Source organism: Sciurus vulgaris (genome assembly GCF_902686455.1).
Source record: "Sciurus vulgaris genome assembly, chromosome: 12".
Taxonomy (NCBI): Eukaryota; Metazoa; Chordata; class Mammalia; order Rodentia; family Sciuridae; genus Sciurus; species Sciurus vulgaris.
Window position 1 is genome coordinate 82,387,298 of NC_136473.1, and position 26,666 is coordinate 82,413,963.

Sequence of the window (26,666 nt, forward strand, 5' to 3'; positions counted from 1 at the left end):
GCACCTTTGTGGATGATTATGGAGGACTCCCGCCTCTGATGGTGCTGGGGAGAAATTTCTCCAGTGATCTGCGGATTGAGAGTTTTTTGGGTAGGATGCTGCCAGAGAAGTCCAGGAGTGTTTGTAGTTAGCTAGAGGCAGGAATGGGGCCCCACTTTACTGTATGTACTGGGCATGCAACTTGACCACTTCGAGTCTCTTCTTTCCTTTCTGAAAAACGGATATTGAAACCCCTAGCTAATAGCATCACTAAAGTAAGGTAATCCGAGGGACTGCATTGCCCAGCACTAGCACACGGGCTGCTTCCAGGAAATCTTCATCCTCCCTTGCTTTCCTCCATAGCTACTCATTCAGTTCTTCCCGGGACTGACACTCTCTCCCTCTTCCAGTCAGTTGCTTTTGGAATTCGTAGTCATCCGGAACCAATGTACTCTATCTCCCAGCTGGTACCTGTTTTTCTGGGTGACACTGCTCAGCCACCTGTGCCCTAGCAAAGTACCTGGTGCTTAGAATGGGCCAGCATGGGGTTATATTGCTCTCTGTGACCACAGAGAACCCCACATCAGGATGTGCTGAGCCATCAAAGGGTCCCAGGGTGAAAACCAACTAACCCTACAAGTCTTGAACCCTAAAACCCTGGAATGTCCTGGTCTGCATGCTCCCTCCCAGACTGCTCTTCTGCTGACTCTCTTTCCTGGGAGGCAGGCTCCCTGGGTGGTCTGGGGACTCGTTGCTGAAGGAGAGGCTGCCCCTCTCACTGAAGGGCTCTGACAGCGGGGCTGCTGCTCCCCCTTGCCTGTTCCCACTGTCTCTAGGGATGCTGATTCGATTTGCTCCAATCGCCAGTGTTGCCATCTGCCTGCAGTAATTAAATGGTATTTGAACTGGATCCAGAAATCCCATCGCAGGCAGCCACGTGGTGGGAAGGGTGTCTTCAGGAGCTTGTTCTTGCCCACACAGCTCGAGAGTCCTCAGAGGCTGCTTGGGCCAGAACCTTGCTTCACCTGGGAATATCCGGATGTCCTGGGAGGAAATGCCCTGGTCTTAGGTCCCACAGGCCCAGGACAGAGCAAAGTCTGAGGTCCTGTCTGATAGCCTGTGCAGTGCCTTATCTCTCTGTCTGAGGTCATTGCCTGCACCCTCCCTGAGTATGAGACTTTCCCATGGCCCTCTAAGCCCTGGTCCTTATAGACAGTATAATGCAGGAGCATCAAGGGGAAGGGCATGTGGACATACTGTGCCTGATCTCACACTGGCTCCTTACTGTCTGCGTCTCTGGATGACACCATCCCGGATTCCTCATCCATAAATGGGGTTGTCATGAGTTAGTATGTGTCAGTGTGCAGATGCTGCTTAGCACACAGTGAGAACTCAGTGTGTGATCTGCCATTATTAATTTAGAAGTAGAAGTCAAAGGTAGGAGTCTTGCTGACCCTGAAGTCTGTTGCAGGGCAGGGTTCTGGCCTGCAAGTCCAGAGAGGATGAGCAAGAACTGGGCACAGTGGCACATGCCTGTAAACCCAACTGCTTAGGAAGCTGAGGCAGGAGGATTGTAAGTTCAAGGCCAGCCTTAGCAACTTAGCAAGGCCCTAAGCAACTTAGTGAGGAGGACCTTTCTCAAAATAAAAAGTAAAAAGGGCTGGGGATGTGGCTCAGTGGTTAAGTGCCCCTGGTCTTGATTCCTGATACAACAAAACAAAAAAATCAGAAGACAAGCAGGAACCAGCTTTGGATCAGAAACTAATTCAGGTGGGAGACTGAGAAGCAAGTTTCTCACTTCATCTTTGCCTAGGACAGCTAGATAAGGATAGCAACTTCCTTGGGCTTCCATTCCTTTCTGGGGAGAGCTATTCACCATGAGGAACTGTTCACACCTCAGAGAAAACACTTCTAAAGAAAGCCCAGACACTCACATGTGGGGGAAATAACTGCCCCCTCCCCACCCGGGGAATTTTCCCACCTCCCCAGTCCACACCTTTAAAGTCAAGTGCAGGTAACAATTTCCGTGAGCACCTTCCTGGGCTGCAGTTCTGAGTGTGCATGGGGTCTGGGCCCAGGACAGGAACAGGAGGCAGCTTGGAGGCCCTCGGCTCTGTGGCTCGGCGCCTCTGGGCCCTGGGTGGGTGCTGGCCTGGTCCCTCTCATTCTTTTCTTTTCTTGGTAAATGTTGGCTTAGGGATAGGGAGCTTGACAAGCAGCTCATTGTGAGTGCCCAGCCAACAGGGCTGGCTTCTGTGAGCCTATGGGCATTAGAGCCTAAACCCCCCTTCACTTTAGGGTGTTTGGGAGATGCTTTCAGCCAGGCTCTTCACACGCATGCTCGCTGACTCATGCTTGGTTGCCATGGGGATCTCGTCATGGTAATGGCTACTTGGAAGAGGGAAGAAGGGATAACTGATGGAGACAGTCTGCCCATGTCTGACTCCCCACTCAGTCCTTGATGCCACTTACTGTCCTCTATATGAGGGAGTCTGCCAGGATCTGAGATGTGGGCCCACCCTGTGGCTGGCCTGGTATCCTTTCTAGAGGTGCCTGCCCTTTGCAGGAAACATTTAACTTGGCCTGAGATGCCACATTATGCTTTGTCTGGCCCCTCAGCTCCTGGAGGGAGCCAGACTTGGTGACTGGATGTCCACCAGGCTCTGGCATCTGGGAAGGGGGCTATTGGCCTGGAGGACCCCTACAGCCCCCAGTGGCCTTGGCAGAGAGTCTGGCCCCCTTCAGAACTGGGCCCTGACTTGGAATGTGACCCAGAGGCCTGTCCCTCTATTCCCTGCCCTGGCCTTGAGCACCCCAGAAGGAGACAAATGTTCTTGCTTAGAAAGGTGTTGATCTTCAAGGTCCCCAGTCCAGCCAGGACTGTGTGCTTTCTTTTCTTTTTTGTCCCCCTCCTTTTTGGGGGGGGGGATGGGAATTGGGAATTGATCCCACGGGTGCTTTACCACTGAATTACATCCCTAGTCCTTTTTATTTTTTTATTTTGAGGTGGGGCCTCACTAAATTGCTGAGGGTCTTGCTAACATAGTTGAGGCTGGCCTCAAACTCAAATCCTCCTGCCTCAGCCTCCTGTGTTGCTGGGATTACAGGAATGCACCACCACATCTGGCAGGACTTATGTGTGTTCATGTCACACAAATCCGGGTTTGGCTCCATCACTTGCCATTATACAACCTTGGACAAGTCATCTGAACTTTCTTCGCCTTAGTTTTCTCATGTGTAAAATCAGGCAAATAATAGATACTTCACAGTTTTATAATGAAAAATACATAGATTAATTTATATAAAATATTTTAAAGACAGATTCAATATATACTGAGTGCTCAATAAATGTTAGCAACAGCTAATTGGGGGATGATACTTTTATTACTATGTTACCAAAGCTGTCCTCTGTGCGCTCCTCCCCTCCCTTCCACTCCACCCGCTGGGAAGGGGGAACCGGGCAGGTAATGTGAGGGAGGAGGGCCTGACCCTGGGCTCTTCTGTCCTGGGCAGGATCCGGCCCCAGCTCTCGAAAGAGAAGATTGAGGGCTGTCATATCTGTACGTCCGTCACCCCAGGGGAACCCCAGGTCCTCCTGGGGAAGGACAAGGCCTTCACCTATGACTTTGTCTTTGACCTGGACACCTGGCAAGAACAGATCTATTCGACCTGTGTGAACAAGCTCATCGAGGGCTGCTTCGAGGGCTATAATGCCACAGTGCTGGCCTATGGGCAGGTAAGCCACCGCCACCCCCAATAGTGGTCACCCCAATGTTGGTCTCCCCTTATCTGGTGGGGAAGACAGCCCCACCTTCAGAGCAATCGAGACACAACTGTGTGGTTTTGTCTATTGTCTGAGGATGTGGCTGGGCACTGGTTAGCAGGAGGGCTGGGAACAGTGACTTCCATGCTGGTGCCTCCAGAGGGTGCTGGGTAACACCCCTTCCATCTCTGCCAATGCAGACCGGGGCTGGGAAGACGTACACTATGGGCACTGGCTTCGACACGGTGACGTCAGAGGAGGAGCAGGGCATCATCCCACGGGCCATCGCACACCTCTTCGGGGGCATCGCCGAGCGCAAGCGACGGGCACAGGAGCAGGGTGTGGCTGGGCCTGAGTTCAAAGTCAGCGCTCAGTTCCTGGAGGTACTGTGGCCTCACGGGGCGGGCAGGAGGGAGACATGATAGACCACAAGAGCATGGAAGTTGGGTCCTCCTCCAGGGCAGTGAAGAGGCCTAGGACTCGCGGGGGCACCTCCAGCTGATGAGTTCCTTGCTGCTGGAAGTCCCCAAGCAGGGAGCCAAGGGTTGGTGGGGACCTTTGAAGGGTTTGCTACATCAGATGGTGAGAAATCAGTGTCCTATAAGATCTCAAGCCCTGACTGATTCTACCTCTGACACTTTTAAGCCACGTGACCTTGAGGTCGTCATTTCACACACTGAACTTCATCTGTAAAATGGGGGTGGTGTCTACTTCCCTAATGTTGGCGAGGATGATGTAGGAGCATACTGCTTGCGCATGGGAACAACTTTGGTTCTTGCCTTTCCTCTGGCCTTCGCTGAGTCCCTCCTCTGCCTCCAAGTGGCCTGCCTGTCCTTTTCTGAGATGCTGAGATGCTTCCTGGCTCTGAGTCTTCTTGGACCTTCCGGCAAAATGGTCCCAAGAAATGCCTTCCTTTTGCCTCTGGTTCCTGCCTGTGTGTGGGAGGGTGTCAGCCTGCAATTGTGACAGCCAGGAGCTTTCTGAGGCGAAAGAGGGGCCCTCTTGGCTCTTTGACATTTGAGCGGTGCTAAGCCCCAGCTCAGTCATCCCAGAAGTAGGCACTCGCTACTGTGAACAGGCCCTCTCAAAGGGTTTCTAGGAAGAAGGCAGGCGGACCTCAAGATTTCCACCAAGGGCCTGAACAGGCTCCTCCTCTGGGATACGCTGTTGGGCCTCTCAGATCCTCAGCATCTAAACCCCCAAGCCAAGGAGCCCAACCTGGGGTGTTTGCTGAGTTTAGAGCCACCCTGGGCTCTCACCCCAAACCCTGGTGCTCTCACTGTACCCTGGTTGTCCTTTGAGGGAGGTATGTGACAGCAGTCCTGCCCACACTTCCCCACACCCCACCCACCACCCATCAGACCAGTCACTCCTTCCTGGGCACACATGGCCTCTGCTTTCCTGATTTCTTAGGGGACCCTGTATTTTAGACTGGGGGGTTTTTCGTTGTCCTTCTAGACCTTTGCTTCTGATGAACTGCCTGCCTCTGTGTGTGTGTGTGTGTGTGTGTGTGTGTGTGCGCGCGCGCGTGCGCGCGCATGTGTCCTACTGCTTGGGTATCCCTATTAGCTTTTCTCTCACATCTCTTTGTTTTCTTCCTTTCTCCATCCTGTTGCCATGGAGATCCACAAAGAGGAGGCTATTTTCTAGAAAATCCATGCCAAGGGGTAAACCACAAGGAGTTAAATGATGCAGTGTGTCTGTCCTAATACACACAGACAGACACTAGAGTACCCCCGCTCCACCATCTCTCCTTCTGTTTCCCCTTCCCCTTCCTGTGAGATATTTCTAGCTCTTTAAGGCCATCAAAGCCTCAGATGTCTGAGGGCTGCTGTCCCCTCCCCCTTGCCCCCACTGGATTCTCCCCCACCCCACCCCCCACACTCCCAGTCCCAGATCCCTGCCTGTGGACCACCCCAGCCCATCAGCAGGTGGAAGTTTCTTTGCTCCTGATTCCAATCACAGGAATCTCCTGGGCTACCATCTGAAATGGGCGGCTGCTCCTGACCAGGCCTCCTCCCCACACGGGCTCCCCAGGAGGCTGGGCCACAGTCGCCTTTCTCCACGCTCTCCTTCCCTCCTGAGCACAGGGCAAGGCACATCACCCCCCACCCCCCACGGGGAGGTTGCCATTACATCAACCCCCAGGGACTGTGGGGATCAGGGAATGGCCCCTGGTGGTCTCTGAGCTCTGCCTCTTCCTTCCCTCATCTGGAATCGTCCCGTTTCCTCGTTTCCAGTCCAGTAATATAATAAGATCTGCCCAATTCATGGTCAACTCTTCCTCATCTCCTCTCTAGGACCCACATCCCTTTGTGCCTTTAGGTCCTTAGCCCCCTACTAGGACTGAGAGCTGCTGGATACTGGTTCCTCGGAGTTGAGGAACAGTGTACAACCTCAGGGTGGTTCTGCCCAGGGCCCAGCTGCCCTCCTTCCCCTGTCCAAGAGAAAGACCCAATATTCAGAACCCAAGGGGAACGGGATTAGACAAGTTAACCCCGGAGCCTCAGTGTCCACTTCTGCAAAATGAAGGTGGTTTAGAAACAGGAGAAGACCCTTGGGGCCCTGCACCGTGTGCCCCGTGAACCCAGCCGCCATTTCCTCCCTGGCACAGCTCTACAACGAGGAGATCCTTGACCTGTTTGATAGCACTCGCGACCCTGATGCTCGCCACCGCCGGTCCAACATCAAGATCCACGAGGATGCCAACGGCGGCATTTATACCACAGGCGTCACGTCTCGCCTCATCAACTCCCAGGAGGAGGTGAGCATCTGCTGGAGCTTCAGGCAGGCACAGGACACCCTGAAAGGCCAGAGGCTGGTAGCACAGCCCCTTGAGTCCTCACTTCTGCATCTGTCCCCAGCTGATCCAGTGCCTGAAGCAGGGCGCCCTGTCACGTACCACAGCCAGCACCCAGATGAACGTACAGAGCTCCCGCTCTCACGCCATCTTCACCATCCACCTGTGCCAGATGCGTGTGTGTGCCCAGCCTGACCTGGTGAGGAGCCCTCTGGGACCCAGGAGCTTCTTGCTACAGGGGTGTCCCAGGGAGGACAACACCTGGAGCCCTGAACCCAAGCTAGCAAACCGGAGTTGGGGCTTCTCTGCCCTTGCTGATGTTTCCTCCTTTTTTCTTGAGCTTTGGTCACCCCATCCATTCAGTAGGGTAATGAGACCTGTATCATGTTTGAGCCCTGACTGAGACCCAGGCCTGTGCAGGTACCGTGTTTGCTCTCAGATGCCATGCTTTGCCCTGACTCTCCTGGACGGCAGTGCTGTGGGACTCTAGGCCAGGAGCAGAAGAGCCTCAAGGCGGGAGAGGGCTCTCGAGTCAGAGGCTGACTTCTACTGCAGGTGAATGAGGCGGTGACTGGGCTTCCTGAGGGCACAGCTCCTACGAATGAATACGAGACCCTCACTGCCAAGTTTCACTTCGTGGACCTGGCCGGCTCCGAGAGGCTGAAACGAACAGGGGCCACTGGTGAGCGGGCCAAGGAGGGCATCTCCATCAACTGTGGCCTGGTAGGTACATGGAGGTCCCTAGCCCAGCTCTGGCTCAGACCCTCCCAAGGCTCTGTGACTCCATGGCTGCCCGGTCTTCCTTGGGCTTCTTGCCACCTGTTGGACAGGGCACGCATAAGCACTGTTTTTAGGTCTTTGGGCCTTTATTCTCAGGCCTCACCTCTGCCCCAACTCCCAGATTCACCAGTCTATCACGGCTGCCTATAAACCTGTCCAGGGGTCTGCAGGTGGCTAGGGCCAGCGAGGCCGATACACATGGCTTGGGACTGTGTCGTGCCAGCCGTCCCTCCCTGAGTGACTCCTGAGCGCAGGTCTGTCTCCTACAGCTGGCTTTAGGCAATGTGATCAGCGCCCTTGGGGACCAGAGCAAGAAGGTGGTACACGTGCCCTACAGGGACTCCAAGCTCACTCGGCTCCTCCAAGACTCTCTGGGGGGCAACAGGTATCTGATGACCAACATCCAGGAAAGAGATGGGAGAGGCAGGGAGGTTTGGGGGGAATACTGGTGTGAGGGTTGGACGCATGATGAATCTGGGCAGGAAAGGGCCTTCCCATCTGAGGCTGAAGATTAGGCAGGGACCTTGCAGTGCTGTGACCTTTGGCCAGTTATGCTCAGACTCATTTTCCTTGTCTACACAACAGAGAGAGATATTCCTAAAGGAAGTTATACAGCCCAAGTAGACAATAGATGGGAAATGCTAGAAAATGTAGGGCTATGACCACCCTTGTCTCTAAGCAGAGGACTCTGGCAACTGTCCCCACCTTCCCCACCTTGTTAGCTCCTTTCACTGGGTTACCCTTCGGACGGGGAGACTCTTGGCCAGGTGGTCCAGAGACCCACATCCCAGCTTCTGCCCTCCCAAATGGCCAGGTCCTTCAGGCATTAAAGCAGTGGGGGACGGGGTGGGGGCAGAGCTTCCTCATCCCTCACTCTCACCCTGACCTGACTGCACCCCCAGTCAGACCATCATGATTGCCTGCGTGAGCCCCTCAGATCGGGACTTCATGGAGACACTCAACACACTCAAATACGCCAACCGGGCCCGCAACATCAAGAACAAGGTGGTGGTGAACCAGGACAAGACAAGCCAGCAGATCAGCGCGCTGCGGGCTGAGATCGCTCGCCTGCAGATGGAGCTGATGGAATACAAAGCGGTGAGCAGGCTCCCGGGCTCTATCCAGCACTCCTGCCGGAAGGTGGTGCCCAGCTCCGCCCTTGCCCCCTGGTTCCTCAGCATGCCTGCCACCTCCTTGTCACCTGAGGTGCCAGCCAGGGGGCTCAGGTCACTTCGGCAGGCAGAGCCTTCTAGGCTTTAGGACGCAAAGTCCTTGGCTTTTGTCGCATGGACACACTGCCCAGGGCAGACACCATTCGGGGTGTTTTCGTGTCCGCTGAACACGCTGTGTTGGAACACATGAGAATGCTATGCTGTGACAGAAATTGACAGTGGAGACCAGGGCTGCAGGGGGGCAGAAGAGAGCTGGTCCTGCTCACTGGGAGGACAGGGAAGGCCCCAAGGAGGAGGCCTTTGATACAGATTTTGGAGAACAAAGGCAGTATCAGCAAGAGGAAGCAGGTAGGCTCTCTAGGGAGAGAACAGAAGTGAAGAAAATGGGTGCTTTGGAGGAAGTGTATAATTCCATGTAACTATGGTAACTGCTTGAAGTCACAACTGGTGGCCCATGGCCTGAATCTGGTACACAAATGGGTTTTGGTTTGGCTTGCACATGTTTTAAAAGACTGCTTAGTCATCAACCTTTCAAAAAGTCAGGGAGTTTTAACTTTTCTGGAAAAATTTCAAGTTCTAACAACACATAGCACAAAGTTGACTGGAATGAATGGTGGCTGCCTCTTTTAGACCAAGTCTACGGCTGTTAGCTCCAGTCTCCACCAATCCCTGTTACCTTACACCGACACTGGCTCACTTAGTTATGAAACTGCCTGGCCCAGGTAGGGTTTTGTACCTGGTAGGGTTTGTGCATAGTAGCATTCGTGGAGATAGGAAAATGAGTGACAGAAAGGTAGGACAAGGTAGGACAGTGGGAGACCTTGAACGGCTGGTTATAGAATTTGGATGTTTTGCTGTTAAGGGGACCTCTGCAAGGTTTTTGAGCACTGAGAGGCAGGAACTGTATTTTAGGGAACCAGGGGTAGGGGAGCCTGCAGTGCTGCCATGTCCTAGGAAAGGCCAGGGGAGCTGGCAGAGAGAAGAGTATTGCTACCACTTCCCTGCCCCGTGAGATCTGGTACCTGACTGCTCCCTGCCTATGCCCTTTCCCAGGGCAAGCGGGTGATTGGGGAGGATGGTGCCGAGGGCTACAGTGACCTGTTCCGGGAGAATGCCATGCTGCAGAAGGAGAACGGGGCCCTGCGGCTGCGGGTGAAGGCCATGCAGGAGGCCATCGATGCCATCAACAGCCGGGTCACCCATCTCATGAGCCAAGAGGCCAACCTGCTTCTGGCCAAGGCTGGTAAGTTGGGGTGCACCCAGGCCAGCTGGAACCTCCTCTCTGCTCCCACGCCAGGATGTTAGGCAGCTCAGGCCAGCCAGACGGTGCACAGGCTGATCCATTTATGTACTTTTTTCAACTGATTTTAAAAACAATTCTGTACATTAAAGTAATACATGTGCATGTCCTTCTTAATCAGGCAAGTGATACATCAGTATTTAAAGCAAAAGGTTCAAGTGTCCTCACCAACCCCTTCATTTCACCACGTCCTCTTTGCTTCTCTGAAGGAACCCTGGAGCAGCTTAGTACATATTTTCCCACTTCTTTCTTAGTACATTTGTTTCAAGTATTAGTATGTTTGTGTATATTTGTGTGTGTGTGTGTGTGTGTGTGTGTACGTGTGCACATGTAAATATATACTTCTGTATTTGAAATTATTATATTATTCTTATGACTTCCCATTTGCACTTAGCATTATGTTTTATAAATCTCTATATTAAAACCAGACTAGCCAGGCATGGTGGCAGTGGAGGCTTGGGAGGCTGAGGCAGGAGGATTGTGAGTTCAAAGCCAGCCTCAGCAACTTAGCAAGGCCCTAAGCAACTTAGCAAGACCCTGTCTCTAAATAAAATACGAGATAGGGCTGGAGATGTGGCTCAGTGGTTAAGTGCCCCTGGGTTCAATCCCTGCTACTAATTTTTTTAACTATTGCATGGTATTCTGCAGGTGATAATGAATAATTTATAACGAACAACCCTCTTTTGGTGGGCACTTAGATGGTTTCCAGTTGCTCCCTGTTACCAACAGTGCTTCCTGTATATGCATAGGTACAGATATTTCCCGGCTAGAGATTCCCTTATAGAAAAGGTCCATGTGTACTTCGTACTGGAAGCACAGATACAAGGTCCCTGGTCTGGGAGGGGGAGGTCCTTGCTGACACTCATCTTTATTGCATGCTCCTGCCTCCACCCTCCAGGGGATGGCAACGAGGCCATTGGTGCTCTGATCCAGAACTACATCCGGGAGATTGAGGAGCTGCGGTGAGTGAGCTCCTGAAGGTGTGAGCAGGGGGGGGCCTTGGCCAGGCCAGGCTCAGGGTGATGACAGCTCACCTGGCCCCACCCCCTTGCTCTGCCCATGCAGGACAAAGCTCCTGGAGAGTGAGGCCATGAACGAGTCCCTCCGTCGCAGCCTCTCACGGGCCTCATCTAGGAGCCCCTATTCCCTGGGAGCATCCCCAGCTGGGCCAGCCTTTGCGGGCAGCCCGGCCAGCTCCATGGAGGATGCCTCTGAGGTGATCCGCAGGGCCAAGCAGGACTTGGAGCGACTAAAGAAGAAGGAGGTCAGGCAGCGGAGGAAGAGGTGAGTGAAGGGCTGTCCCTTCCCTGAGAGCCCTGAGGTGGGCACTCGCAAGTGGACCCTCCTGGAAGGCCCCTGCCCCACCTCACCCCATCCACAGGAGCTCCCCCGTGACTGTGTGGGAATCCATGGAGTAAATTTGCTCTGCCTTTTGGGCAGAGACCCCACCACCACCACCTCCAGTGCTGTACTTTTCTCCCCAAGGTTAATCTGGGGCTGGAAGAAGAGAACTAGGTTCCTCGCAGAGCAGGAAGCCAGCCCTACCCCTGTGCCTCCTGGCCGGGAGCTTTCTTTATCCCACCCCTGCCACCCTCCTTGCCTGCATGCTCACGCCAGGGTTAGTCCCCCTAATCTGGGCTCCCTTCACTCCACAAGCAGTCCAGAGAAGGAAGCCTTCAAAAAGAGGGCAAAACTCCAACAGGAAAACAGTGAGGAGACAGACGAGAATGAGGCTGAGGAGGTGAGGACCCCCCGCCACCCCTCCTAGTCACGTTTACCCCGTGTCCCTACTGGGTTGGCGGGCCCCATCAACACTTTTCTGTAGGGTGGAGGGGAGTGAGTGCCTTCATTGATCCTTGCACTTCCTAATGTCTCTGACTGGTTGTCATGGTGATCTGCATCACTCAGGCCTCCATCTCATCCCAGAGGAGGCTGGATGGAGGCTTCTCCAGAAAGGCTGTGCCCAGGCGACTGGGGGAGGGGGTAGTCTTCCCTGAGGGAGGGTGCGGCCTGCCCCCAGCCCTCCTGACACACCTGAGGTATTGGACCTGGCCTGGCCTCTGCTTCTGGGTTCCCCTCCCTGGAGGCCAGGCACGGCCCTAATTGTGCCTGGTGCCCAGGAGGAGGAAGAGCGGGACGAGAGTGGCTGTGAGGAGGAGGAAGGGCGTGAGGACGAAGACGAGGACTCGGGCAGCGAGGAGAGCCTGGTGGACTCAGACTCAGACCCCGAGGAGAAGGGTGCGGGGGCCCGGGCTGGGGGACATGAGACTACTGTGGCCAGAGCCCAGGGTGGGCTTCCTGTCAGCACTGGGCCCGGAGAAAGTTTGCATGCCCCGGGGGTGGGGGTCAGATCCGCTTGAGTCCTCTGAGTTGGTGGTTGTTGGGGGCTCAGAACTCCCAGCTGGGAAGCCAACAAGAACAACAACCTCAACAATAACGACACAAACACTGAGCGCTCACGATGTGCCGGCCGCTGTGCTTATTAGCTCAGTCTTTCACATGGCGGCTTCTTCCTGGTCCTCTTTGCTACCTTGAGTGTAGGTGCTGTTTTCCCCACATCACCACTGAGCATGCTCAGAGAGGTCCATACTCTCCCCGAGTTTGGTCCATGAGAGTATTGCACTGAATGTAAGTCTGGCTAGTGCCAAAGCCCACTCCTCTAAGTGGGGACAACTGTCCCTTTTGCTCTTTCTTGCTGCCATTTCTGGCCCATACCTCTGTAAGTTGCTTTCAGTCATTTCACCCTCCTCCACCCAAGCAGGGTCCCATGTTATCTGTGACAGGCGGATGTTGACCTCTGGACGCAGCAGTAGTGGGAAGGATGTCTAAACCCACTCTCAGCTCCTGAGGCCAGGCTTGCATTTGGGGGGCATTTGGTAAATGTATTACCATATTTGGCAGCACTCTGCCCACTTTGGATTTACCTGCCTCTGGTCATGGCTGACCAGAAACACCCACTCCCTAGACTGGTGAGTGGTCCCCACCTGGCCTTTACCCTGTTGCTGGTCTGAGCCTGGCTCTGCACCGACCCTGCAGAGGTGAACTTCCAGGCGGACCTGGCCGACCTGACATGTGAGATCGAGATCAAGCAGAAGCTGATCGATGAGCTGGAGAACAGCCAACGGCGGCTGCAGACGCTCAAGCACCAGTACGAGGAGAAGCTGATTCTGCTGCAGAACAAGATCCGAGACACCCAGCTGGAGCGTGACCGTGTGCTGCAGAACCTCAGTGAGTCTGGGAGCCCCCTCCCCCACTGACTCCCACTTTCCCCTGAGCCCTTTCCCTGTCAGAAGCACACCCACAGCAGCTGGCTTCTTCAGGGTTTACCTGGCCTTCTACACGAGAAACTTCTGGCCCTTTGGACCACAGTTAAAGGTTCTATGTCACACCCAGGTCCTCTGCATGTGTTAAGTACATCTTTTTTAAACTGACGTCTTACATATTGGGATCATTTAATTTTTTTTATTCCTTTATGTACTTAGGCAGGTGAACATGACACTTCCTGGCCTTTTCTCCTGCATTTAGTTCCTGGTACCCGTTTATAAACCATCTTCTCACTTCTACTTCCTTACACTCCTTTTCTCCCAGTTCATTCCATTATTCATTTATTCATTCCTTTGTCTTATTCAGCAAGCCTTTGCTGAATGTGCTTGTGGGCAAGCATTATCCTAGATTCTAGAGATGTTGACGTTAGCAAAATCCCTGCGCTCATGGAGTGCACACCCTAGCAGGGAGAGACAGATGTAAACAAAGTAGCGTGATCTCTAGCATGTCAGATGGCGATAAGGATTATTTTAAAACACACATCAGGGAAGGAGGATAGGGAAGACTGGAACTAGGTTGGTCATGGAAGACCACCTGGAGAAGGTGACTGAGCAGAGGACGGAAGGAGGTGGGATTGGGCTAGAGCAGAATGAGCGACGCTAAGGGTGTTGCAGCAAAGGGAGCAGAAGAGGCAAGGCCCTGGGCAGACATGTGCCTGGCATGTTGGTGGATTGACAAGAGGCCAGAATGGTGGGAGCACAGGCCATACTGTCTTCTATGGAAGTCGCCTTCTGCTCTGGAGATGAGGAGGTGCCGTGTGTTGAGAGAAGCATGTGAAGTGAAATTTAAAAGTGTTTTTAAAACATCACTGTGTAGAGGAACAAAAATGGAAGCTGGAGACCATTTAAAAATTGTTATAAAGATCCCGGAAGAGATGGACAGGAGGTGCTGAGACCTGGGAAGATCCTGGATATGTTCTGAAGGTTGAACCAAAGGTTTTGTTGATGCTTGGAGCGAGAAGGGAACCCAGGACCTCTCAGGTGTGAGCTTCTGGACGGAAGGTGATAGCATCTACTGACCAAAGGGAGAGGTGGAAATTGGGACTTGGTTTTGTACCTGTTCAGTTTGAGGTGTCTGTTGGCAGTTCAGGAGGGAGAATCTAGGGTAAGGGATCCATTTAGTCCTTCTGCTCCAGTTCATGTCACTCCGTCTTCTCTTGCTGACTCCTCCCCTTCCCACTAGTCCCATCTCTTTTCTCTAAGTGTGTGTCATGGGTCAGAACCAAGCCAGCATGAGTGGGCTGCAGGACCCTTGTGGGAAGTTAGAGGTTCAGGTCTCACATTCGAATAGAATGTCAGAGCAGGGACCTTGGCCATCTATAACCCTGTTCCCTTATTGTGAGGCTTTGTGCCCGAGGTCTCTCGGTGACACTAGAACCTGGGCATCCTGCCTCCCCTGTGGATGAGCCCACCTTCAGCATGAGCGCGTGGTGCCAACAGCTGCCTCTTGCTGCTCTCAGGCACTATGGAGTGCTACACAGAGGAGAAGGCCAACAAGATCAAGGCGGATTATGAGAAGAGGCTGCGGGAGATGAACCGAGACCTGCAGAAGCTGCAGGCCGCGCAGAAGGAACACGCCCGGCTGCTCAAGAACCAGTCGCGCTATGAGCGGGAACTGAAGAAGCTGCAGGCCGAGGTGGCCGAGATGAAGAAGGCCAAGGTAGGGCCAAGGGTCTTAGGAGGAGGCCTAGGGTGACTGTGCCACATCTTCAAATCTACTTTCCGTGTTGAAAATAATCATTGTTCTCCAATGCGGATTTTTGTTCCCCAGCGCCCAACACTGCCTGGTTTAACCCTGTCCTGGCCATGCACCTCTTAGCTAATTGCTTTGTCCTGGATGGCACAATGCATGGAGGACATGACAGGCGTCCTGCTCAGTGCTGCCCCCTGTAGCGGAAGCTGCACTGCAGTTACTCCTATCTGCACAGCGCATGTACTCTTATTTGGTGCAACCTTTGCCTTGAATCCCAGTGATAATTAGATTGCTGGCAGGCTTACTGGGGCCAGGTTTTTGGCTAGTCATACGTGCATATCCTGTTCAGCCCTTAGGAGAACTTTACGAAGAGGTCCTGTTGTTACTGCCACTCTATGGGAAAGTGAGGCTCAGAGAAGGTGATTCTAGCTACAAGGAGTTAGTGGGGGATGCTGGGAGTCCTCAGCCTCCCTAGCTGGTGTGTGTTCCAGGTGCATGATACCTCTTTCCTACTTTGCTGTGGCTCAGAGTCTCTGGGGCCTGGGTCCTTTCCTGAGGTCCTGATTTGGGACTCAGGTCTTGTGCCTCTGAGTCTGAGTCTGTCTGGCACCTACCTGGGGATGAAAGACCCATGCTCCCTTTATATCCTCTCTTCCTTTGGGCCTTCCCGCCCTGACCCTCAGGCTCTGGTGTCCCCCAGCTTTCCACGTTCTAGGCTGGATCCCTAGCATAACCTGATACTACAGGTGACAGCCCCACAGCTGGGGAAGCCTGGCCTGGGGAGCAGAGACACAGGAAAGGGAGCTCTCCAGTGTGTAGGACCAATGGGACAGGAGTCTGCATCCTAGGAGCCACTGTGCTGACCACCGACTCACTGGTGCTGACCACTATGCATAGGCAAGTGGCACGAATGCAGGGATAGCTGGAATCGATTCTTGGAGGAGGGGGGCCCACTGCTGTCTTAGGCCAGCCACCTCACCTGTGCAGGCTTTATCCCCAAGCCTAGGCCACAGGTCCAGGGGCTCCATCGGCCTGACCAGATGAGAGAAGGTCCTGCCTTGCTGTGCTTAGACCATCTTGACCTGGGCTGGTCCCAAGGCACCCCATTCCATTCTTCTACTTCTGTGCATCCACCCTGTGGACAAGATGCAATTGACATTGAAGTGACTTGGAATGCAAGTGCCCACAGATTCCCCCAGCCCCGGGCGCCCTCTGGTGGTGCAGAGGGAGATCCGGGTGGGTCTTGGTTATCCCCAGGCGGAGTGGCACCACCATGGCCTGGGCCTTCTGCAGCCACTCCTAGGGCAGCTCTGGGCGCTTCTGTCTTCATCCCCATTCTGTGTCCCTGGAGGTTTCTGGCTCAATCCTCTTCAGGCCTAGCCTCTCCTGGCCAGTTCCCATTTCTGCTGGGCGTGATTCTCAAGAGTCCCATGAAGGAACATTCTCACAGGGTTCTGAAGTCTGGAAAAATAATCTAATGCCCAGGGCACATTTGAAAGACAGAAGGATCCACGTATGTATGTGCGTTTCAGTCTCAGGATGGCCGAGGCCCTTCAGCCGGGGCCCAGCTCTGCCCACCTGCCTGTGCTTTCATGAACCCAGGAAAAGAATGGCCTAGGATCATCCCAGGGGCACCCCAGCAGCCCAGGGGCCCAGGTGTTCTGTTGGAGGGACAGAAAAAGCAGCACAAGAATTCTAACCTGATGCCATGAAAGCCTGTGGCTTAGGCCTTTCCCACCACCTTCCAGCTGCAGGCCCCAGTAAGTCACAGAACTGCATGGGGTTGGACTTGCAGCCACAGGGTCCCCTAGGAAAGGACACACTGCCTTGTACTTTAGAACTTCAGAGCAAGGCTCTCCCAGATACTGAAGCCCCTTTTAGGTCTGTCGTGTGCCTGGAATGTGCTCACCCATCCGAGACCATTACTTTCATGTGGCTACTGTCGAACTCCACCACCCATGTGATGTGGTGGATGGGCCTTTGTCCAGGAGGACATGCTGCCTTCCTGGAAGCCTCGGCTCACAGTGTGCTAGAGTTTTCAGGTACATTGTTATTAGCCCAGGCTTTGACATGGTCTCCCCATTCTCAATCCTTTGGAAGAACACTCATTCCGAATCCCGAAGACACAGCAGCAACAAGCCTGCCTCTGCTCTGACCCGCCCTGCCAGGGAGAAGCCAACCCTGCTTGCTGCTGGATGCCTTGGCATCTCTCTCCCTCTCTCCCATTCCATTTTCTCTCCTACCTGCCCTCAGGCAAGACAGGTTGGTGACATGCCTATGATATTTGAGGCCTCTATGGCAGAACCAGGACCAGCCCCCGTGGTGATTCTCCTGTTCCCACTACCCGGAAGCTGCGGAAAGCCCTGTGTTCATTGCACTCCTGTGTTAGGGCCCCAGGAATGGGAGGCTGATGTTGCAGGGACCCAGGACAGTGGCTTCCCAGGACACTGGGTCATCTCCAACCACACTAGTGGTGCTCTCTGTGCCTTTGGCTAGATTTCAGAGAACTGTGGGCTCCGCACACTCTATGCTTGCTTTCTATCCTTGTTCTGAACTGTCGTGGAAGGCCACCTGGATTTCTCATCTCGTCTCTCAGATGCTCATTTCCTTTTTATTAAACAGGAATGTTAATGCTGTTCTCGTGGTTGTCATGAGGATGGCGCCTGGCAGAGAGCTAGTCCTCAATAAATAATGTTGCTGTCATTGTGAGCCTGACCCTGGAACCCAGTCCTGACCTCCACCTCCACCCTCTTCACAGCTCAGGCTATCAGAGGGAGAGAGGGGTACCTGCCTGCAGCGACCTCAGCTGACCTAGAATGGCCAGCCCCAGGATGTGGCTTTGGGTGGCAGCCAGAGTTAGGCCTTGCAGATTGGGGGCACCTGCACTTCGAGGTTGGCTGTAAGGCCACTCTTTTTGGCAGGTTACCCAGGTAGCGTCAACTTCCATGGAGGGGCAGGGGCTGGGCCCCTCACTCCAGACCCCAGAACCTGAGCTGGAGCTATGTGGCAGGCTGTCATCTCTATTCAACGTCCTCAGAGCCAGCCACTCCCCGGAGCATGTGGGCCACCCCGTTCCCTTCACCACTGCCTCTGTCTCTGCCCTAACCAGGTGGCCCTGATGAAGCAGATGAGGGAGGAGCAGCAGCGACGTCGGCTGGTGGAGACCAAGAGGAACCGGGAGATCGCTCAGCTTAAGAAGGAGCAGCGGCGGCAGGAGGTGAGAGACCCCGAAGGATTCCAGGAGACTTCGGCCCGACTCCCAGCTTCCCCGCGCACCTGGCCACCCCTCCCGACCAAGCAGGCTCCAGTTCCTGCTGCCCTAAGCAGTATCCATTGTACTTGAAGTTAAACACAGCTTCAGAAGGGCAAGACCACCATGGGTCTCCAGTCTGACCCCACATGTTCCAAGGAAGGGCTTGAGCCCCAGAGAGGGCCAGGAACTTGCTCAGGGTCACCAGCAAACCGGAAACATGAAGCTTCAGGCCCAAGCAGAGAAGTCCCGCAAGGCCAAGCTCCCTAATCCCAGATTCCTCCCCCATAGTGGGAGATGAAGCCAAGGGGTCTTTACTGCACCTCTGGGCAAGGGAACTCTACTCTGGGGACCATTTTATACACAATTTTGCTGCATGAGATTCACCCCAACATGAGAAAGATCCAGACTTCTTTCTGTGGATCTGGCCAGCCCATCCCCATCCCAGTCTGGGCAGAAAGGGCCTTTGTGTCTGAGTGTGGACCCCACCCCTCCTCTCTTACCCACAGTTTCAAATCCGGGCCTTGGAATCCCAGAAGCGGCAGCAGGAAATGGTCCTGAGGAGGAAAACCCAGGAGGTGGGTGCTCTTGGACTGACTGAACACAAGGCCCTGTCCTTGCTGCAGGGCTCTCCTGTTGCTTTCCTTTGGGGAGGAAGAGGGGAGCCAGTCCTGCCTGTGGCCCTGGCTCTCCCTGCTCCATTCGGCAAACACAATCAGGTGAAATTGTGTCAGACCCGAGAGAGCGGGGCTTTCTCAGTGAGAGAGCTGAGGCTACAGGGCAGACTATAGGCTCTGTCCCCAAATGTTTGAGGTGATTACTCAAAAAAGAAAAAGAGGGAGAGGGGGAGGGGAAAGGGGAACAGGGAGGACAAACAGTGGCTGACTTTTATGTTCATTGCACATCAGATAGACCTCTCGGCCCTTCTGTGGCCCCAAGCCCTAGCTAGCACAGGGTGGTCTCTACCTGCAAGCCGTGGAGCTGGGCCCCCCATCTCTCCACCTCACTTTCCTTCAGGTTTCTGCACTGAGGCGCCTGGCCAAGCCCATGTCAGATCGGGTGGCAGGGCGCGTAGGGCTGAAGCCACCCATGCTGGATTCGGGGGCTGAGGTGTCCGCCAGCACCACCTCGTCTGAGGCCGAGTCGGGGGCCCGCTCTGTCTCCAGCATTGTGCGCCAGTGGAACCGCAAGATCAACCACTTCCTGGGTGACCATCCTGCCAACACCGGCAATGGCACCCGCCCAGCCAGGTGAGGTGGACTGGTCGGGCGCAGAGGGGAAACATGGGGGTAGGATCAGAGTGAGGGTAGGGCCGCGGTCCCGGGGCCCTCAGCTCCCAGTGTGGGCTCGGCGGAGCTGCGGAGGTGAAGAGGAGTCACACTCAATCCCCTGTTGCCTCCGCCTCCCAGAAAGAAGTTCCAAAAGAAGGGGGCCAGCCAGAGCTTCAGTAAGGCTGCAAGACTCAAGTGGCAGTCCCTGGAGCGGAGGATCATCGACATTGTCATGCAGAGAATGACCATTGTCAACCTGGAAGCTGACATGGAGCGGCTCATCAAGGTGGGCCTGCCTCCCGCTTCCCTCCCTACCCGCTCTGCTTTGTCCTCTGTCACCCCGTCTCAGGCTCCTCAGACCTTTCCCAGCCCCCTCACTCTGCTCTGGAATCCAGAGGTGCTGGGGGCCCTCAGGGGCTGGAGACCTGGGGAGGGAGCCGTGGGCAGGACAGAGCAGACCCCTGAAACCCTGATGGTCCTCCGTCATCATCCCCCCAGAAAAGGGAGGAGCTGTTCCTCCTGCAGGAAGCACTTCGGAGGAAACGTGAGCGGCTGCAGGCTGAGAGCCCAGAGGAGGAGAAGGGGCTGCAGGAGCTGGCCGAGGAGATTGAGGTGCTGGCGGCCAACATCGACTACATCAATGACAGCATCACCGACTGCCAGGCCACCATCATGCAGCTGGAGGAGACCAAGGTAGCTGCAGGGATGGGATTGGCTGGGGGAAGTGGTAGGGGAGGTGGGTGGGCAGGGGCGCCCAGGTGATGGGGCTCTGTCTCCCGGTTCCAGGAGGAGCTGGACTCCACAGATACCTCGGTGGTCATCAGCTCCTGCTCCCTGGCTGAAGCCCGCCTCCTGCTGGACAACTTCCTCAAGGCATCCATTGACAAGGTGAGCCTGCAGCTGACCTGTTCAAGGGGCCCAGAAGGCACAGGCGCCACCATGACATAACCTAGCAGTGCAGCTCACGGGCCTGACTCCTTCTCATCTGCGTCACTCACAGGCTGAGGCAAGCCACCTGGCCTCCCAGCCTAGGATTCTGCAGCTGTAAAACTGGGGTGATGACAATACCAGGCTTGTAGCTGGTTTCATGCCTTTAACAAGACAATGCCTGTAAAGGACTTGGCATGGCACCTGGCACACAGTGGGGCCCCAATTAAAGGTGACCCTGGGTGTCTGGCCCAGGCCCATCCACAGCAAGGCTGGGCTTGAGTGTGTTGGAGGCAGAGAGAGAAATGTGTGTACATTGGGGTAGAGAAGCAGGAGACAGACAGGCAGCCACATTCCACCCAGCAGGATTTATGCCAGAATATTAGACATTCCTTGGTGTTTCTTGGGGGTCCTCTCTTCTCTCCCCTCTTGGAGCTTGAGTCTTGGGAACAGACAGCCCCTGTGCTGACTCAAAAGAGGGCGGGAAGCTTTGCCCTCCATGACTCCTCACCCTGTCCCCAGTGACTCCTCTCAGCTCTGCTTTGTGTCCTAGGGGACTGCATTAGTGTTTTAGGGCTGCTGTAACAAAGTGCCACAAACTGAGAGACTTAAGCAATAGGGATATGTTGTCTCTCAGTTTTGGAGGCTAGGAGGTTCAAAGTCAGGGTGAGGTCTCTTTCTGTTATAGGTAGCAGTCTTCACACACACATTCATGCACATTTTCTACTGGGGACTGAACCCAGGGGTGCTCCATCACTGAGATGCATCCCCAGCCCTTTTTATTTTTTATTTTGATAAATTCAGGGTCTCACTGAATTGTCTAGATTGACCTTGACTTGCAATCCTCCTACCTCAGCCTACTGAGTAACTAGGATTACAGGCATGTGCCACTGCACCTAGCTCCCCTAATCTCTTTTTATAAGTCACGTTGGATCAGGGCCCACCTATATGATCTCATATTATCCTATCTACCTCTTTAAAGGCCCTGTCTCCAAATACACGTTCTGAAGTAATGGGGGTTAGGACTTCCACATATGAATTTGGGGGAACACAAGTTAGCTCATAACAGGTGTATCCTAAAGTGACCTTCACCAAGCTGTGTACATGGGTGCCAAGGATCTGGGGGCATCTCCCCAAAGCCAGGAAGGCTAATCCTTGGTCCCTGCCATCAGGGGCTGCAAGTGGCACAAAAGGAGGCCCAGATCCGGCTCCTGGAGGGACGACTGAAGCAGACAGACATGGCAGGCTCCTCCCAGAACCACCTGCTCCTGGATGCCTTGCGTGAGAAGGCTGAGGCCCACCCCGAGCTGCAGGCCCTCATCTACAACGTACAGCAGGGTACGTATAGGTGGGCTATACCCCTGGGGAGGCCCTTGATTCCCCAGAACTCTGCCAGAAGCCCTATCTCATCCCAGTGGGAGAAATGCAGGAGAGAGGGAGGCCATCCCTCCTTTCCCCACACTGATGGGGGTCTCTCCACCCTCCCTCTCTCCCGCAGAGAATGGCTACGCCAGCACAGATGAGGAGGTCTCTGAATTCTCTGAAGGGAGGTGAGTTTCCCAGCTGGAAGTGAGAGGCCAGCACACCTGGGGCTCAGAAAAGGGCTTGCCACAGGGTCCCAGGGCTAAGTCTGGGTTTGGGGGCTCTTTTGGGACCTACAGGTCTAAGTCCCAGAGAGCCAAGAGAATAGGATATTAGGATCCTAAACTCTCTGCTTCTTCCTCAGCTTCTCCCAGTCATTCACCATGAAAGGCTCTACCAGCCATGATGATTTCAAGTTCAAGGTGAGCCCACTGGAAGTTAGGCAGTAGGTGCATTAAGGCCAGCCTCCCACAGCCTGGGCCCTATCTTACTGTGGCTTTGGCTCACCCCTGGCCATGCCCTAATATTGCCCCCAGCTGGATGGAATAGAAGTGCCAAGAAGAATCTAGCCTGGAATTGGGGGATGTCCAGTCCATCCTTTTTTTTTTTTTTTCAGTGCTAGGGATTGAACCCGGCTTTGTGCTTGCAAGGCACGCACTCTGCCAACTGAGCTATATCCCCAACCCCAGTCTATCCTTTTTGAAGTGGATAGAAGGTAGAAGAAGTGACCAGAGCCACTGCTGACCCCTTTCTACTCTGCCTAGTGACATCACCACATCCAAAGGCCCCATTTTCAAAAATTTCTCCCTTCCCCACCCAAGACCCTCAATGTGCTCTGAGCCCAAGCCTAATCCTAGATGTTTAGTTATTTTGCCTGCATATAGTTGATTCAACAGTATAGGAATCAACAATGAGGGAGTCTACCCAACTTCAAGGAATTCGTTATCAGACTGAACCAAGACCCAAGACTTTTCAAGAAAAAAAGGGGAAAAAGATAGATAAGAAACAGTAAATTTTATGCATATTTTGGGGGGTAAAGCGATAAGCTGGTGACCAGCAAGAAGTCAGTCTGAGTATTCTGTGGTCCATAAAGAGCAATAGAACATTTTCAGTTGCCCTGGATTCTCCAGGAGCCTGGAGAGTTTAGCTGTGGGGCACAGAAAATAGTCTCTGGGCAACATCTGCCCGGGTCCTTCCATTGGCTCTTCTCCCTTAGATCAAGGCTGCACCATTTCTGTGCCAAGGGTTTCCCCTGGCTTCCCTTTCATGTGCCATCCTGTTTGGACGAATTGGTCTACTGAGTCCTTCCTTTCCCAGGGGGAGCCCAAGCTGTCTGCCCAAATGAAGGCTGTGTCAGCTGAATGCCTGGGTCCCCCACTGGACATCTCCACCAAGAACATCACCAAGTCCTTGGCTTCCCTCGTTGAGATCAAAGAAGATGGTGTGGGCTTCTCCATCCGTGATCCCTATTACCGAGACAAGGTCTCACGCACTGTCAGCCTGCCCACCCGAGGCAGTACTTTGTAAGGAGGAGAACCAGGAGTGTGGGTCAGGGTGGGCAGGGAGTCGGATCTGGGCCTGACTGGACTCTCTGTTCTAGTCCCCGGCAGTCTCGAGGCACAGAGACATCCCCTCTGACCCGGAGGAAGTCATATGACCGGGGGCAGCCCATCAGGTGAGAACGCATTCTAGAATCAGCTCCAGAGTCACCGCCGGTCGAGTCCTTGGATGTGTGAATGGCTGTGGAATTCTACTCTGTAGGTTATCACGTGTGCTTTCTAATCTGGGCTAACTGGACTGAGTCATTCGGCTTCACCCATGGTCCCTTGTACCCTGTCAGGTGTGGGCTATGGAGAAGTGTCATCTCCATAAGGCACCTGGGTAAGCCAAACCAAATGGTAAAAATGTGTGCTGATGTGCACTTGATATGGATGACTTTGTAGTAGCTTGGATTTGTCATTTTCCTGATCTGCTTCAGCCCTGTTTCATGACCAGGGGTCCTTGGGAGCTTTGATTCTTTTTAAGACCTCCTCTATGAAAGGAGTCTAGAAATTAAAAGAAAAACCAGAGGTTTGGAACAGCAGAGGAGCCTCCAGATGGTCAGGCACACATGGGCCAGGCCCCCCAGAGCTTCTGTAGACTGCAGAAGGACTACTAGGGTCCTTTTTCAGAGGTTTGGTGGCCTTCCCCTGGTCACATGGCTAAATAGTGGGAAAGCTGGCTCAGTTTGACCTTTTGCCACCTGTTTTGGTGGGAGGCAGAAGGAGGACCTCCTCAAGGTCCCAACATTCCCTCCTCTCCAAAGCCTTTGCAGATGGCCAACATCAGGTGCTTGCAATGTGACCTTGGTGTAGGGAATGAATGGTCTGTGTACCTGAAGCTTTACAAACTGTTGCCTTATTTCTGAACTGAGAGAACATATTCAAGTGCAGTTGGGATTTAGGGCAAAGTCATGGTGGCTCTCCAAAAGGTGGGAGGGTTTCAGCTGAACCCAGTGACAGCTTTCCAAGAAGAGGATCTCGGGGTACTGGAATGGGCAGTGCAATGACGTCATGGTCTCCCTTGGAGGTGTGGTCAGTTCTCATCATACTTGGTGGTTATTATGTCCTGTAAAGTCACAGTGAGCACTGTGTCAGTGAGTAAGGAACCACTGGTCCTCAGGGAGATGTAGGGTGAGGTTTCTGTGACCTCTACTCATGACATTTTCAGTGGCCAAGCAGTACATTATCTTATTTTATATGCTTCTACTTCAAGATACCTTAGTTAATATATATTGTTGACAAGTAGCATTGAGCTCACAAGCACAGCACTAAGGCCATGCCCAGATGAACCTTATGGGACCCACAGATTTTTTAATCCATGAGGCACTTCCCAACCTTCTTACAGCTTAGGATCACCAGACAGCACTTTGCTATTAGGCTTAGGGATTATTTTTAAAATGGAAATCACCATCAAAACACATAAAAATGTTAAGGAAAAAAAAAAAACCCACCCGTGGATTTAGATAGATGACAAATAGGACACTTGTTCCAATGTCAGAGCCGAAACCAGCTCAGCTAGGAATGTGAATGTTTAAGTGACAAATTTCTCATTCACTGAAATCCAAGGATGGTGGCTTTTGAAGAGCAGTGCCTAGGAACCTGGCTGGGGGCTGAGCTGAGATCACTGCCCAGCCACTGAGATAAGGTGGAAACCCAGCTCTGGGGGTGGCCTGTGGGCAGGGGTGGTCACTTACGGACGCCGCTCTCTGTCCCTGCTCGCCAGGTCCACAGATGTGGGATTCACGCCTCCATCTTCCCCTCCCACCCGGCCCCGCAATGACCGCAACGTCTTCTCTCGTCTCACCAGTAATCAGAGCCAGGGGTCAGCACTGGACAAGTAAGAGCAGGGCTCAGGGGCAGGACAGGGAGGGCATAGAGGAGGAGCAGGGAGCCTACGGCTGGGCCTGCTGGAGACAGGCAGGAATAGCTGGGCAGACCCCACGCTGAGGTTTCGACCTCTCTGAGCCAGGAGGCCCTGACACTCCTCATCCTTTCTGTACTGACTTCCCTTCCCCCAAGCATGCTGGGACCTCATGAGAGGGCAAGAAGGAAGCCACCGAGATGGGGGCTGGGGCAGTGAGGAGGGAATGGCCACGTGGGGCTGGCACACCAGAGGGCTCCCCGGAATTGCCCTTTCCATTCGCCTCAGCTGATGCTTTGCTTCTCTCTAAAGCCCCTTCCTTCAGCCTCAACCACTGTCCTATTCAATCGCAAACACTGTGAACAAGGCCTTTGAGTCACCTTCACATGAAGGGCTCAGCTCCACCCGAACTCAGCTCCTGTTGTAGCACTCCTTGCTAAGAGTGCAATGCGTGTTAACAGCAATCCCTGCATCCAGAAGGCGCTCACCTTGCTTTACCGCCGGCTCTCCCTTCCGTGACTCTTTGGAACTGTCGATTGACCCTGAGAACTGTCTTCGGTTTCATGTAGGAGGAAGGAGACCCAACAAGGGGCCCAGTCCTAGAAAGTGACTAAATAGGGCTCAAGCTGGAACTTTTAATTCCCACCAGTCTGGTGCTCCCGATAGTGGGACTCTGCACTGGGGAAGGGGAGAGCCCCATCCTCCCTGTATTCTCTAGGCTCCCCAAAAGCTTCAGTGCTGCAAGGGACAATGATGTCATGTCTTTCAGGGGAGCCTAGGTTAGAAAGGGCAAACCCTTTGTCATTGATCCTGATGTATACTCTGTCCCCCTCCCCACAGAAAGACTCATTCCTGGGCCAAAACACTGCTTCCTGATTGCCAAGCCTGGGAGTCAAACCCAGTAACCTGGGTGCACCTTCCTTCTCCAAACCAACCTCAGCTCAGGCTCCTGTTGGGGGAGTACTGACCCTCCCCCATCAAGAGCACCCCTCCTATGTGCCACTGTGGCCACCCAGACTGGTCCCTTTTTTCAAGGGCTGGGATGGGATTCTGCCTATCCTGGTGTGGTGGTCCACAGAGGCTTTAGTTCAATCCAGTGGTTCCAGTCTTGGGACCCATGTGTGGTACAAAGCCATCTTCTAGGCATGGTCCCCTCTGGCTCCCTGTGGACAGTGGGCTTTGTAAATCAGTGAGTGAGCCCTGAGGAATTGCTGGAAGGAGCTAGCTCCAAGGCAGGGGTGGAAGCCGCCATGGCTTCCTTTGGCCCTGGTAGGTGCAGGATCACTGAGGTGGGACAGGTGCCCCCAGCTTGTGCAGTGAGGCAGCCAGAGAGCTTGGAACCAGCAAAGAGCCGGGAAACACTTCCCCGAGTGTGGAACTGGCCTCCCATCTCCTGTGGCCCCCTCTCACTCCACCCCGCTAGCCAAGGGACCCTCTGGTGGCCTGCTCCTGGGAGAGCCTCTGCTCCCAGGCCAGCCTGTCCCCACCTCCTTCCCTGCTCTCCCTGAAGGCCCTCCTCCTCTGCCTCTCTCACCCCCTCCAAGAGAATAACCGCCCTCTGACCTCCCTGCCACTGCCCGCCGCCGCTGCTGCTGCTGCTGCTGCTGCTGCCGCTGCCACCTCTGCCACTCCTTTGTGTGTTTT

General features: G+C 54.0%; 1 protein-coding gene across 9 annotated transcripts in view; it reads left to right on the top strand.

Moving 5' to 3' along the window:
• Positions 1-26,666, top strand: part of KIF21B (kinesin family member 21B) — a 48,447-nt gene that overhangs the window by 9,708 nt on the left and 12,073 nt on the right. For 4 of the 9 annotated variants that reach the window (XR_013758352.1, XR_013758353.1, XR_013758354.1 and 1 more), the window contains exons 2-27: positions 3,493-3,715; positions 3,943-4,125; positions 6,357-6,506; positions 6,607-6,741; positions 7,098-7,265; positions 7,592-7,707; positions 8,225-8,420; positions 9,548-9,737; positions 10,693-10,756; positions 10,860-11,078; positions 11,451-11,535; positions 11,915-12,032; positions 12,831-13,022; positions 14,578-14,777; positions 17,920-18,027; positions 18,570-18,638; positions 19,078-19,310; positions 19,470-19,617; positions 19,830-20,024; positions 20,118-20,219; positions 21,431-21,596; positions 21,757-21,808; positions 21,985-22,042; positions 22,938-23,143; positions 23,221-23,295; positions 24,885-24,998. Coding sequence is in view for 3 of the 9 variants with exons in the window: in XM_079107424.1 (XP_078963550.1) it covers positions 3,493-3,715; positions 3,943-4,125; positions 6,357-6,506; positions 6,607-6,741; positions 7,098-7,265; positions 7,592-7,707; positions 8,225-8,420; positions 9,548-9,737; positions 10,693-10,756; positions 10,860-11,078; positions 11,451-11,535; positions 11,915-12,032; positions 12,831-13,022; positions 14,578-14,777; positions 17,920-18,027; positions 18,570-18,638; positions 19,078-19,310; positions 19,470-19,617; positions 19,830-20,024; positions 20,118-20,219; positions 21,431-21,596; positions 21,757-21,808; positions 21,985-22,042; positions 22,938-23,143; positions 23,221-23,295; positions 24,885-24,998 (3,765 nt within the window). In the remaining 6 variants the exon portion in view is untranslated. The remainder of the gene's footprint in view (positions 1-3,492; positions 3,716-3,942; positions 4,126-6,356; positions 6,507-6,606; positions 6,742-7,097; positions 7,266-7,591; positions 7,708-8,224; positions 8,421-9,547; positions 9,738-10,692; positions 10,757-10,859; positions 11,079-11,450; positions 11,536-11,914; positions 12,033-12,830; positions 13,023-14,577; positions 14,778-17,919; positions 18,028-18,569; positions 18,639-19,077; positions 19,311-19,469; positions 19,618-19,829; positions 20,025-20,117; positions 20,220-21,430; positions 21,597-21,756; positions 21,809-21,984; positions 22,043-22,937; positions 23,144-23,220; positions 23,296-24,884; positions 24,999-26,666) is intronic. The other 5 variants (XR_013758356.1, XR_013758357.1, XM_079107425.1 and 2 more) reach the window with 2 other exon arrangements.